This window comes from Opisthorchis viverrini (assembly GCF_000715545.1).
Source record: "Opisthorchis viverrini unplaced genomic scaffold opera_v5_22, whole genome shotgun sequence".
NCBI classification, from domain to species: Eukaryota; Metazoa; Platyhelminthes; class Trematoda; order Opisthorchiida; family Opisthorchiidae; genus Opisthorchis; species Opisthorchis viverrini.
This window is the reverse complement of record NW_008751678.1, coordinates 732569-746194: the sequence shown is the minus strand read 5'-3', so window position 1 is coordinate 746194 and position 13626 is coordinate 732569. Positions and strand designations below refer to the sequence as shown.

Genomic DNA, 13626 nt, shown 5'->3' with positions numbered 1-13626 from the left:
CGCGGAAGACATCCAGCACTATTAATTGCGGTGACTCGGTCATGTGCCGCGCATGCCGGTGCACCGTCTACCGAGACCAGTGTTGTTCTCCGTGCCTGCTTCAGAATGGTGAGAACCGCGAGGTTTGCAACCAGTGGCTTGGCAGAAGAGTGTGAAAATTTTGATTGTTTTTTGTGTGGTACGCCTTAATGATTGGGTCCCCATGAACCTTCCTGCGCTTCGCTGGAGACGTTGTAAGAAATGGCAGCTGATCGATGTCAGTGACGTTCATGTTGTCAGTTCCTTTCCAGGTTGTCTGGATGAACGTTTGGAGGTGTATGCAACAAAAAAATGCTTGCGATAAGCCAGCATTAGGTCGCCTCCCTCACACACTCTCTTCCATTCTTAGACTATGATGATGAAGACTAACCAAGAAATTCCTTTGGCGAGGTGGATAACGCCTTGCGTCTTTAAAACTGGGTCTGTCTATGGTAGTCCTCAAAATGCCGTTTGGTCAGTAAAACGAAGATTATTGTATACTTATGCCATATTGACGAAAGCACTTCACTTCCCAGGCTGGCTGGTAACCAAGTCTGTCCTCAGGTGGGATGTTCTCGCCTTAGTGTTCTTAAACGTCAAAAATTAGGATTATGTCTTCAGAGATGTTTGCCTCTCAATTTTTCCTGCATGACAAGCACCATAGTTGCGTGCCGAGGAACCGTACACCATTCAACGATGTTGTTCACCGGGAATTCACTCAAGTTATCAGGTATCATCTTTATTCTTTCCTGATGGAGTGTACGTCGCTGGAAATCCTGTTTGATCTGGTACAAAACAGGCTGCAGTTGAGTGCATGCTTTAACTAGGCTGTCCAACTAAAGTATGTCTATCGTCTTATGCTTCGAGTTGCACTTGGAACCGTCTAGCTGGTGCCATTTTGCTCCAACAGTGTTGGGTTTTGTGTATTTCAGTGCTATCTGAAGATGTGGGCACTGTTAGTTCAACCTTCTCAGAGACTGAGTAATACTGCCGCGAATCCCCGCTGCATTTCTTTTTATTCCCTTATTCCTTTGTCAGTACATTGTCTTCTGAGTGGTTGCATAGTAGTTAAGCACCACTATCTACGATCCGGGCTGTTCAAGGTAACCAATTCCGCCACCCATACGGTGCTTTTTATGTAATATGGCGAGTTTTTACCAGTCGCGAAAACGAGGCGTCCGGTTTTCTAAAGTTCAGTCCATCTACCGCAGCGTCGTACGGTGGCTTGTTAGCCACCACACACAAGCAGCTGGCAGGAATAACAGATGAGTTGTGTATCATATGACAATCCGAATGCCGGAGGTTCCATTTTCCCCTTAGGTTCATAAGCGGCTAGTTGGCTCAGTGGTCAAAGCGCGAATTTACTGAACAGAAGGTTCGTGGTTCGATTCTGACCTCTGCCTCTCGACTTCCCCTGTCTAGGCTCGGACAGTTTGACAGTATCTTAGCCCTCGTGCTTCCTTCGGGTGGCATAACAGCTAGGCACAGGTTCGGTTCATCATTGACAGCATGACATCAGTGTTCAACGCCGATGCTCCGCTACCGTAACATCATTGACTGACAAGCTTCACTGTCGGGGCACGGAAAACCTATCGTACAGAGCTCTTATTCCTCATGGGTACCCGATGTGACGGTTTAACGAAAATGCCATGTTGACAACTGGTGAATACCTGGTCAACTGCGTACATGTTTTCCATAGATCCTTTTGGTGCAGCGTATATCGGGATTGTGCTATATTCTCAGTGGCTGTTTTTGATGGACAGCACATGTCCATCGAAAGTTTATCCCGTTGTATTCTCCTTTTCATATCACAGTCCTATGTTCTATCTTTTACAGCAGATTTACTTGCCAAAACATGCTTTCGATGTGATATCCAGAGCCATTCACCGGGAGCCTAGACAGATTTGTGAAATTTAGGCTTTTCAGTCCTGAATGTTACTTGATGTCGAAATCATAATTTCCATGTCGATTATACCGTCTGCTGTTACGGAATGGGCTTCTCCATTTGATTCCGCTGCTCAAAATGGTAAGTTCTTTTGTGAATAGGTCAGGTTCCCGCCCTTCAGCTGCTACCTTCAAGCGCATCCCTGCACAACTTTGTTTTTACAGCAGTCAGGCACTCGCGCTGAAGATAATGGTGGTGGTGCTGATGAATTATTTTTGTATCTTTTTATTTCTGGATTTCACGTAGAAGCCACAAACAGATGCGCTAGTGCGTTGTGTGGTGTTTTACGCAGGGTTAGGCGAATGGGCGATTTCGATTTAAAGTACACAGCTTCATGAAGCTGTAAACAATCTCCAAAGCACTAACGACCGCATGTTACTGGCACTGAGCTTCGGTCCTCCAGACGAAGGTAAACAGGATATTTTGATATGTTGCGGAGTCTGGATTGTTCAGCCTGCCAGCTAGAAGTACAAATGTCATGATTTAGGCAGGTGATACAAATGCTCAGTTTGGTCGGCTAACTTTTGAGGGATCCCATCTTAGTGGCCGTTCCGGGGTTGTTGCTCACTGTATGTAATTGGGAGTGACTTCTTGGGTTATGTCAATCAAGTTTATCAGCTGTAAAGCGTGTACTGTAGGCACATTGGTTCAAGCTGCTACATTTTTGATCACCGGAAAGTGGGAGTGTGGAACATACAGCCAAGCCTTGGAGGCGATAATGTGTTTGATTAGATCTGGAACTGAGTAGCTGCGCATTGTAGACAACAGCTTGAGTGCACGAGCGTCGCTGCCTACGCGACTGGGCAATTCAGCCAGTGTGGTTAACTATTGGTGGGTCGAGTCCCGGGGTTCCCATCCAGGATGACAGCAGTTGTCAACCCGACTAAGTTTACTGTTTAGCGTTTTCGTATTTTGTTGCCGGGTCGTACACTGTCCACTTTTCGGTCTCTTCCACTTAGCACAGGGCTGGGCGAAAAGAGCTCTGCAAGGCAAACGCTCTTCTGGCATCTGGAGTACATGTCCTAACCAACATAACCTATGGAGCGTGAGTAATTCACCTATCACGGGCGAGTTCCTCCCTCCTGTGACCATCTGGCGTACCTCAACAGTACTGATCCGATGTTCCCACCGGACCCGACCAATGCTTCTGAGGCACCGATCGTCAAACAGTGACATCTTTTGTATGTTCTCTGCATGTAGAGGCCACGTCTATGATCCATAAAGCAGGATGGATTATACTGCCGCAACGTAAACTGTGCCATTGACGGACAAGCTCACTTCACGCCGGATCCATAAGTGTCGAAGGTTGGTAAAAACTGTCCTGGACTTCCCGAATCGAGAAGTAATTTCATATCCAGCTAGAACTAGAACTAGAACTAGAACTTATACAACAGCCCAGGTAAACAAACCTACCACGTCGATCGGCTCATCTGCGGGCGAGATTTGGGTTGGCTCCTCCAGTCTTGTAACAGCACTTTACACTTTGCAGGTGTGAAGCTCATTCCAAACCGTGCGGCAGCGTTATTCAAGTTATTTAAAATGGTTTGCACTTTTGAAGGATTTGAACCAAGGAGAGCAAAATCGTCCGTGTAATCAATGTCTGTAGTGGAACGCCCCGAAAGTTTCAGGGGCAGGCAAAAAAATTTCGAACAGTACATCAGTAACAAAGTTGAGGAGGGCAGTTTTGTCTTATACCATTGCATGTGGTGAATGCAGGCGAGAGCTTCCGTACACTTGTGCGCGCCCAGAGAAGTTCGCATACAAAGCCTCATAAAGGGTATAAATTCGCCAGGACAACCTTGATTGCTAGACACTGCCGAAGTTTCTGGCAATGGACAGAGTCAAAAGGAGCTTTCAGATCAAGAAAAACGACTAATGTTGTGTGTCTGAATGAGTGGCGCTATTCAGGAACTTGTCTCAAGTTAAAGATATGTTCGATGCATCCTTGACCGAGGCAAAACCCAGCTTGATCCTCACGAATCTGTCTCTCGTGATAATCGGTCAGTCTGCGCAAAAGAATGCCAGAGAGCAGGCTGATGCCACGATGGTTTTCGCATGACGTTCTCATGCCCTGAAAACTGGGATGACAGTCGAGGAGCCCTTTTCTACTGGTGTTTGGGTTTAGTTCCAAATTTTTTGCAGTACGGTTGTCAGACTGGTCACCAGGACCTCGCCACCTTTGAAGAGTGCTTCAAACCCTCCACGATGGTTTTCGCATGACGTTCTCATGCCCTGAAAACTGGGATGACAGTCGAGGAGCCCTTTTCTACTGGTGTTTGGGTTTAGTTCCAAATTTTTTGCAGTACGGTTGTCAGACTGGTCACCAGGACCTCGCCACCTTTGAAGAGTGCGGGGTTCAAACCCTCCGGGCAGGTTTCTTATCGTGATTGAGGATTGATATCTCACGCTGGATTTCGTTGCTGACGGCGGACTAGTGTCCATGTTCTCTTCAGTCCCGCTGGCTTCTCCCATTTGTGTTGTAGGAGACCGGCTGAGCCGTTCTTGGAAGTCCTCAGCCTATCGCTCAAGACGGCGATTGAGCGAATTAATTACCATGCCCTCTTTTTTACATATAGTTTCACTGACACTTCTCTTTTTTCTGGTTGATCGAATCAGCTGATACAGGCGTGGCTGTTGCCTGCAGCAGAAACGTTCTTCATCTCCTGAGCCTTCAAAATCCACCAACTTTCTCTGTCATTCTTCAAACTTCTGATTATCCGGTGGTTCATGGAACTGCTTACACGATCACAGTCGCTCATTTCTGCCATGACCATTCTGGCACCAGAAAGACCAGCTGTTCTCAACAATATCCACCATTCATTCTAGAAGCTCAGAGCATAGCCTCTTTCATTCACTTCCATTCAACCTCCAAGCAATCCTCGTTATCCGCTTGACTATGCGTGTCCAGTAGCTTCCTCGTCAGGTCAGCTCAATACACTTGAGCTACTCAAACTTTTCGAAGTTGGTGAATGGAATTGCTCTGCTTTGGCGAGCTGTTTTATTGTATGACTGTGAGTCTTGGCCTGCTCGACCAGTGGAACTGAGACGTCTTTAGTTGTTTGAAAATCGTTATCTCAGAACCGTAGCTCATGTGGTTTGGTGACGGCGAATCCCTAACAAGGCGATTGGAAAGCAAGTTTTCGGTTGTGCAACGAGGACTTCCTTTAAGGAATGTGTCTACCACGAGAAGCTGCGTTGGTTAGGTCATGTATTGTGTATGCCGAACCATTGTTTCCCGAACAGTGCTGTTTTCAGTGTCCAATTCAGAGTGACGGAAGCAAAGTGTGGCCAACTCTTAACCTGGCCGACGGGTATGAAGGAGATTACGAGACGTTTGGGTGCCGTTGTGAAGCTACTCGCCTCCCAGGATGTAAACCGCGTGATTCCAACTGTGCCTGGTTGTAGACGCTGCAAGATTTGGGTGTCAACCGATATCAGTGGCGTTCTTGTTGTCAGGTTCTATCCAGATTGCCTGAATGAGTGTCTTCGGGTGTAGATGCCTCGGAATGATTGCAGGAAGCTAGTACCAAGTCTCTTCCTCGCCCACCTTTATTATTTTCTTCACAATAAGGCCTTCAAATAAATCATGGTTATGCGGTAGCAAAAAGAGAACCTTTGGACCGTTAGACAGAACACTCCAAAGAACAGTTCATTTGGCCGTCTGACTTTCAATTCGGGCTCCCTGTCTTTGGCAAAAACGTGGACTGTGAATGTGTAGATTCCTTCTATCTCAGAAGTACTCGAGGCAAACTTAATCGTGTCCCGTGTCTCAACGACCTTCTGCCCACCGTGTTCACTAGGGCAGGAAATTTCTCACTCAATGCTTGAGTAGCATATTTACCTCCTCTGAGAAAAAGGGGTCCAAACAAATCGGGGTCAATAAATAATGGCGCCCATCTTCAAAAAAGATATTCACAGTAAACTTAGTAACCGCAGAGGTGTCAAACCACACTCTACTTTTATAACGCGACTTCTGGCACCACTGCTTCTTTGGCTTCTTGAGGGAGCTCGCGAAAACCTAGCCCGTGAGCAGGATTTTGACCGTGCAGAGGGTTCATCAACCTGATCGTAACACTCCATCAGGTGTTATGGCAACGGTTTATTTAAAAACAGCACATTTTTGGTGTCCCTTAACTTGATGGCCGTTTTGGATTCTGTCGATCGGTCAACACTTCTAAATACGGTGACCCGGCGGTTGATGCCCACAAACTTGTGAACCTACTTTGGTCCTTTGTTCCATTGTATCCATGTTCAGTGAGTAAGTATGTCCGTCATAAGTTGTGTATTGTTCGATAAGACATTGACGGGAGTTTTGTGGGATGTGTATGATTACTGGAGCTCAATAAATGCATCTGGTCAAATAACTGACAGCCTTGGGTGCTCTTTATGAAGTAAAAAACTTGACAGACGATTGTCGGACACCGAAATTCCACAGCGTGATAGTTTGCTACAATACCTGCTTGTTGTCTTTTTTTTACCGTAGCTCTCTATCCGTGCAGCCGAAATAGGCACGAGATTAGGTGTAGCAGTTGTTCGCTACGGACCGTGATGGAAGGCTAGTAAGGCATCTGCCCGCTATACCCGCCTGCGTCAGAACAGCATAGTTGCCTACCGGTGCCCACGGGCTTCTGAAAAGGCATGTCCACTGTAACCTCCTCTTCACCTTCTATCCTGCCTCGCCAGGGATCCAAACCACCGTCCCTAGACTCGGTGAACTGGGTGCATCTTTTAATCGGAATATTTCGGTGTATTTTCCAGTGACCTGGCAGAATCGGTGAGTGCGAGGATATTTCAACGTCACGAGCGCACCAATCGAGTGGAGGCCGTTGCGGTGAAAGTGAGCATACGACACTGCCAAAGCAACTATGTACGCCGTTGGTTAAAATGTATGAGATTGGTTGTGGGAATTTTCGTACTGAAAAATACCGCCTCCATCCGTCCGATCGACAAAGTTATGCGCAGTACAGGATGCCATCCCTTTCAGTCACTCGAATTGGCTTGCTTTAATCAATGCTTCTAGTTTGTGTTTGATGTAACACGACTCAATAGCCATCGGTAATTTGGTGCATTAATATACACCAAAATGTATTGGGCACGTGGCCTTACCAGGTTTTCCCACGCGTAGCTCAGGATGAACAGTTTTGCCTTCATGATATCAAAGGAGTTGGCCACTGTTATCACATTGGAGGTGATTGACTAGATTATCACACTATGGAGGATGAAGTAAGCAGTTAGACTATGCAGTATTCTTCCACGAACAGTGGAAAGAAGAGGTTGAAGTGACGGCACGATCCTTCGAAGGCTATGATTTCTTAATCTGACGAGGTGAATTCAGAGAACGATGTGTTCTTCCTGAGGGAAGCAGAGGTGGATATATTGGTTTAGTCTGTGCGGTTATCTGATATAATCAGTTGTTTGCAATTAACATTTCCCTCGCACATGTTTAAAATAGTAGTCTTTGATTCGAGGTTGTGAATTCATGTGATCATAACTTGGGGAAACAGCTTGCGACTATGCCGAATTTGTTGCACCAGCGCCCTGGGTTATCAACCTCATGCGGCTCTAGCAAGAGTGAAGTGCATGTGGTTCATGTGGTCTCCGGTTGTGTCGGTTCGGAGGGTCACCCCCTGTGAGGGATGGTGATCTGTGTGAATATTACCGTCGTTGATTTTGCTTGTCCCTTGAGAAAGAGACGAGTTGTTGTAAGACTGCGCACTGCGTTTACCAAGCATGCTATACCGGAACTCGATGTCACACTACTCGTATTCTTTCCTTGTGCACCAATCTTTTGTAGTTGCTATGCCGTCGGAGCCACTTGGCTTTCCCTGCTTGCAGGACTTCATGTCTTTTTTGATTATTGGAGGACTAATCAAACAAGTGTGACTGTTCGGGTGCTGTTAGCTTTGTTTGTTCTACTTATTGACAACTCTGCTCCCCCTACGCCCACTTCTCGTCATAATTACTTGCACTAGCTATTTTAACCGATGTGATGCTTGTAGTGGTGCCCCACATTTCGAATTATCATATCAAAACCTTCTGATCTTTTTATTGCCATAGGTGTCTCTAATCAACGTACGACAACTCCCGCCTTGTTGGCTTGCCTTGACGGGCCGCCGAAATCACTCTGCTATCCGGCTCTCGATCCACAATCGGTTAACCATCTAGCTTCGACTGAGGCTTGTGTACACTCATCCGGGCAGGCAGAACCGTGAGTGCTGTCAGTATTTGTTTCTTTCAGTTTTCCAACTGTGCAATTCCGTGAGAATTCAGTTTACAAGGTGATCCGAATCTCATTTTAAGGCCTCACACAGGACGTTTTTCATATGTGTCTCAGATGGCTAGATTAGTCCGAGGTAACCTGGAATGTTGGGTGCGATTTCCTGTTAGGGGGCATCTATTCAGGCTTCGGCGGTATCCTAACCGTCCTGTCCAGTTGGACTATATATAGAAAGGTTTTCGCTGATGAATAAAGACAATACACACAGAGACAAATAAATTCATGCCTGCGAGACGTCTGCCTCAAATTTGCATATGATAAGCGTTGAGCAAAAGGAGATGGAATATAGATACAGATGTCGCCCGTGCATAAAATGTCCGCGATAACGTGTTATCAATCGTAAATCGATGGACAGGTGAATAGCCTTTGTGATAGATTGGTCTAGGGGACTGAAGTGGTCGTGAGTTCTACGGTGATTTCTTGACCAATAGCGTGACCATCCTTAAACTGGGGATATTCTTTTACGGTGATCGGTGCGTGGATTAATAAAGGTGTCCACCGCTTACTTGAAACCCGAATACTGTGAAGAAGGGGATCTTCTGTTTTGTCACTTATGAAGGTCATTGTACGCAGTGTATTCTGGTCGGATTGCCTTTATGTACCCATACACCCTTCACGAGTCGGTGGATATGAACTCGGACACGAGCCCTTTCGATTTAGATGCTGACGAACTTGGGCCAACCACCCCATAATTCTTCGCATGTCATTTTTATATCAATTCACCAGTCGACAGAAAGCATCTCAATTAATTACATCAGCTAGAAGTCCTTGTGAAACCGGAGCAGCTTTTCCCACAACCTTCTTCATAGATATTTAATCCTTCTGAACATTATCGTCAAAATAATCCTCACTCAGGAAAAAGAAGAGTACTCTAAATTCAGGCAACTTTGAAGTAACGCCCAGCTCGTGGAACTAATCAGTATATGTATATCGTATCAGACAACTTGGAATATGGAACCAGTAACACTGCACTTTTTTGGATCTCGGGCTTTCGTAATGGGAAAGCGTGCTTGTCTAGATGAATCACATGTGCATGAAACGCTTGACATATTCAATTCCCAAAGTTAACAGAAAAAGCTTCCGATAAATACCATTGTTGGTTCATACTGCTGGTAGCAGTTCCAAACATTCAGTAGCGCAATTTCCAAAGTGTTCTTCCAAGCAACCATCGATCATCTGCTAGATATACCTTGATAATTGTATTCCACAATATCTACCACATGCTTCATGCTGGTATCGGACTCTCTCTCCTTACTGGTTTTTTGTTGCGCATATCGGTAGCATCTGGACTTCTACTGCGGTCCGATAAAGGTCTCATTCGTCGTTATCTGCGTTTCATTTCAAGTCAAATGTTTCTGTTATTTTGTAGCCTTAGAGCGACAGTGCCTAGTTTTGATGCTGCATATGCACTGTGAATCCGACGGTGATAGTCCTTTACATCGAGTGATGTACACACGGTAAATAAACCGAGGGCGAATTGCGAAAGCATTAGTTCGCTTTGTCCATAGGTAGCCGTCGCTGTTTGAATGGTGTCATATGGAAAATGACGCGAACGGTTCCTTGCAACAGTCTCCCCTACTACTCGGATGTTGGGCACATGAAAATTAGTGGATTTATGTATTAGGAATTCCAATTGCGTCGAATCAACATTCCCTGGGTTAAAACAACCAAATCCAATCTAATCATGTTTAATCAGAGGATAATGCGTTGCCGTTACTCGTTAATCCAGACTATTTTCAAGATTCTTGCCAGCTTGTAACCAAGCATAAGTTTCTGGGCAACTAGGTCACTTCAACTGGAAACGTACATTTTTAACCCCCCTCGATTTATGCATTTTGACCTTACGGCACTTTTTTTTATTATCGCGTTAATGTTTTTAGTAGCGTCATCTCACAGTTGTTCTTCATTCAGTCAAATTTTAATTCACCTAATAGCTGTACTCGTCACACTCAGCCCCCGATGTCCATCTACTTGGGGTCTATCACATGTCCACCACCTAACGAACGGAACCGAAGTCGACCCAGAAGGCGACCATGGTCAGAACACGAAGATATCACACTTTTCAATTTGTACTACTTAAATGGTCCCAATTGGGATCTCATTTCCACCCAGTTGTCATCAATGAACACTGCTCGACCTCGTACTGCACTCGATGTCCGACGACGGTATGAACATATACTGCGACGAAGTATGTTGACGACTTTCTTGGGGAGCAAAGAGAACCGCCCGCCCAGTACTGCAAAAAAACCACTGTGAGTTGCTCTCCGTATCATCTGTTAAATTTGATTCTTGCATGTCCTACTCACTCTAAACTTTCGCCTGGGGTTCAGTTGTCACTTCACTTTACTGCATATTCTTCTGTATTTCGAAGAACGGGTTAGGTCGTTAGAATGGACACATTTTCGGGTTGTGCAGTGTCTGAAGAAAACCTCCTTCCAACGAATTTACGTCACAAGCTGTTAGATTTGCCCACTTTGGGCTGACAGGTTCTGATTTGGTGTGATCCTCTACGTTCTCCAGGAAGTACTGATGACTGTGCTACACAAGGCACATCGTTACTGCAGCATTCTAGAATGAAGCTGATGAAAGCCAAGGAGTGGGTTGCCGCGGGCTGTTTCGGAACGACTTGTAGTGTTTATAATTTTTCATATATCTGTTCAGTGGGCACCATTTATGGATTTTTCAGGTCTTGGTGGAATGTGATTAATGAGATGATGTTCAATCATTAGGATTCATCTGCTTGTGGGGACGCAGTAAATGGTCCTTGGCCTGAATTTGTCATTATAGAAGTAGGTCGAACGAAGAACTGCTCGTGTCTTTCTTCATTTTTTGGTGTCCAATATATCACATAATTGTACTGATACTCGTTAACGAGTTTACGGAAGGATGTTGCCGTTCCACATCTCTTGGGGAATTAGTCTGGTGTAGTGTCTGGTGCTGATCTCACGTGTCTTATTTCTGTCAGCACTACATCCAACATCAGCCGAGGAATGGAAAACTGCTCTTCATTAGGTCGTGGTGGGATTTTTAATTTTGATTGTAATTGAGGCCCAGATTTTTCTGATTTCCAACCAAGCCTAGATTGTCATAGTCCGGTTCAGTTGCCACTTGATTATTGCAGCAAGTTACCGGCTAACTGCAGTCCCAGTTCTTAGCACCGCACCTACTATGTGGCGAATTAAATACATAATTCAGTCTAGATAGCCCCACGTTCACTTGTAACACCCTTTCAGTGCCTAGCTGCCATGCCACCCGAAGGAACACGAGGGCTAATTCAGTCTAGATAGCCCCACGTTCACTTGTAACACCCTTTCAGTGCCTAGCTGCCATGCCACCCGAAGGAAGCACGAGGGCTGGGATACTGCCAGGTTGCCTAAGCTTATACAGGGGTTAGCACAGTGGGGGGGGGTAGCACTATAGTCAAACTTTTATTCATCTCTCAAGCCGTACACCTTCAAAGGACTTTGTGTGCAAGCCCGTACGGATCTCCGGGGTATTTCCCAAACAAGAACCGCCACATTTAGTTGGTGGTTGGCTTGAGTGTTTAACACTCCGCCAGGTCAACCTGGTTGGAAATTCGTTCTTCAAGGTGCAAGAAACAGACAAGCCCCCCATATGGACACAGTCTAGGGCACCTCGGCCAAGGCACCAATTACTGTCCGTGTGTCAGGCGATCAAGAGCCGGTACTCCGTGTCTGATGCTTCCCAAAGATCTCTCGCTTAACTTAATAGTATGATCGGAAGCTATATCACTCGACAGTTTGTTGACGCTGGTCACGTGATCAATTCGAGTGGGTCATTTCGCTGTCCAGCAGACCATCGATATCGATCCAAGTGTGTCCAAACGGTCACAGCAGGATTACTGTTTCAACGGATTGATGCGAATTCTGAGTTCACTTTTCTCACGTGACGTACCGTTCGACCCAGTCACTCATGTACCTCTTGAACAGTTGACAACATCCAGTCAGTTCTTTTAGCTCTTTGATTTTTTGTTTAGTCAATTTTTTCTTATTAGTGAAGCTGATCTATGCTGGAAAGCCGAGAAGCAGGGGGACCACGTCGCGTGGTCACGCGTGTTGACTGGTTCCTCAACTCACAACTTCTCACATGGAAGCTTCACTCATTGGGTAATTTTATTCTTCCCCTGGGCTGGTAGTGCTAGGAGAGTTGGGAATTTCTAATGGAGATTTCGCCCTGTAAGTGAAACCAGCCTGTGCTGAAAAACAGAGAAGCACTTTATATCTGTTGGATTCTTATTGGGAATTATCAACAGTGCACATCTTTTGGAATCCTGCGCCACCGACTCGAGGTCCAAAAAGACTACGGTACTATTTCATTTTGCGCCAACAATAGGAAATTATACTAGTGGTGAAGATCCTTTGATATGTAGCAGTAACCTGCAAAACGACCATATACAGCACTAGTTTATCCGTTATGCACATCCCACCAAATGAAATGTCTGCTGTGTAATTGTGTCTGTTTCAAACGAAAGTGACTATGCTATTTGTTTCCACCCGCCTTCACGTTTCACTTCTTGATTTCCTCATACACAGCCACTTAGTAGGCGGCGGCGTTATGACGATCCAACTGTTTGTGTATCACCTTTCCCGGTGCCCCACAAACTTGCACACCAGGTTATTGGTGTTGTGAGTTGGGGTGGAAACACTTAGCGAAATTCTCCTCTCCAAACCTAATAAAGAGATTTTTAAACCCGCACTCCGAATAAGGGTCTCTGTTTTCCCTATGTTAGGCATCTTAGGCATCCTAACTTTTAGATTCACATCTAAACTCGGTTGTATCCCACACGGCCGGTCGCGTAGTTTTATGTGTGAACACATCTTTAACTTCCACAATATTAAAGACGTTTGTCATTTCGTTCTGTTAATTGACCCGTATTTGGTGTTCGGTTGATTCCATCCCTTCCAGTTTGCCATGGAAACAGAAACCAAAGCCATATTCTGCATCAACCGATCCAGCGTCCAAGCAACGGAGAATGTGTTCACCGACCCTGGTTTGCAACTCACGCCCCGCACTGGGTATTCAGCCTATGTCTCAAAGGAATGCCAATGTTGTTCTTCCTTCAGATCAGGTAGGATTGCAGTTGTTTCGTGTCCAACCTTTTTGTTCACATGCGCTTGCAATATGGCTTTTTTTCATGAGTTTCCGGACTATGGTGGCTTCGCATACAATTGCTTCCCAGAGGGGTTTACAAAAAGCCTTCCGTGTCACTCACAGACCCCCTCGAGGGTATCCTCTATGGGATACCATTCCCAGAAAAGACGTAGTCTCCCTTAAGACAAAAATACAGCCAGCTGCCATGGTTGTCCCACTTGATAGGATCGATCTCCCACTTTTTATTTCCCATCTTTCCATAGAATGTGCCATT

The 13626-nt window shown here is 45.6% G+C and overlaps 1 protein-coding gene across 1 annotated transcript in view; it reads left to right on the top strand.

Annotated features, from left to right (window-relative positions):
* Positions 1 to 1852: 1852 nt before the first annotated feature.
* The window catches only part of T265_01953 (hypothetical protein), a gene marked incomplete at both ends in the record, with an annotated part of 28355 nt that continues 16581 nt past the window's right edge, over positions 1853 to 13626 (top strand). The window contains 5 exons of the mRNA XM_009166091.1: positions 1853 to 2044; positions 8021 to 8171; positions 10121 to 10492; positions 12256 to 12367; positions 12794 to 12886. Of these exons, the coding sequence (XP_009164355.1) occupies positions 1951 to 2044; positions 8021 to 8171; positions 10121 to 10492; positions 12256 to 12367; positions 12794 to 12886 (822 nt within the window). The remainder of the gene's footprint in view (positions 2045 to 8020; positions 8172 to 10120; positions 10493 to 12255; positions 12368 to 12793; positions 12887 to 13626) is intronic.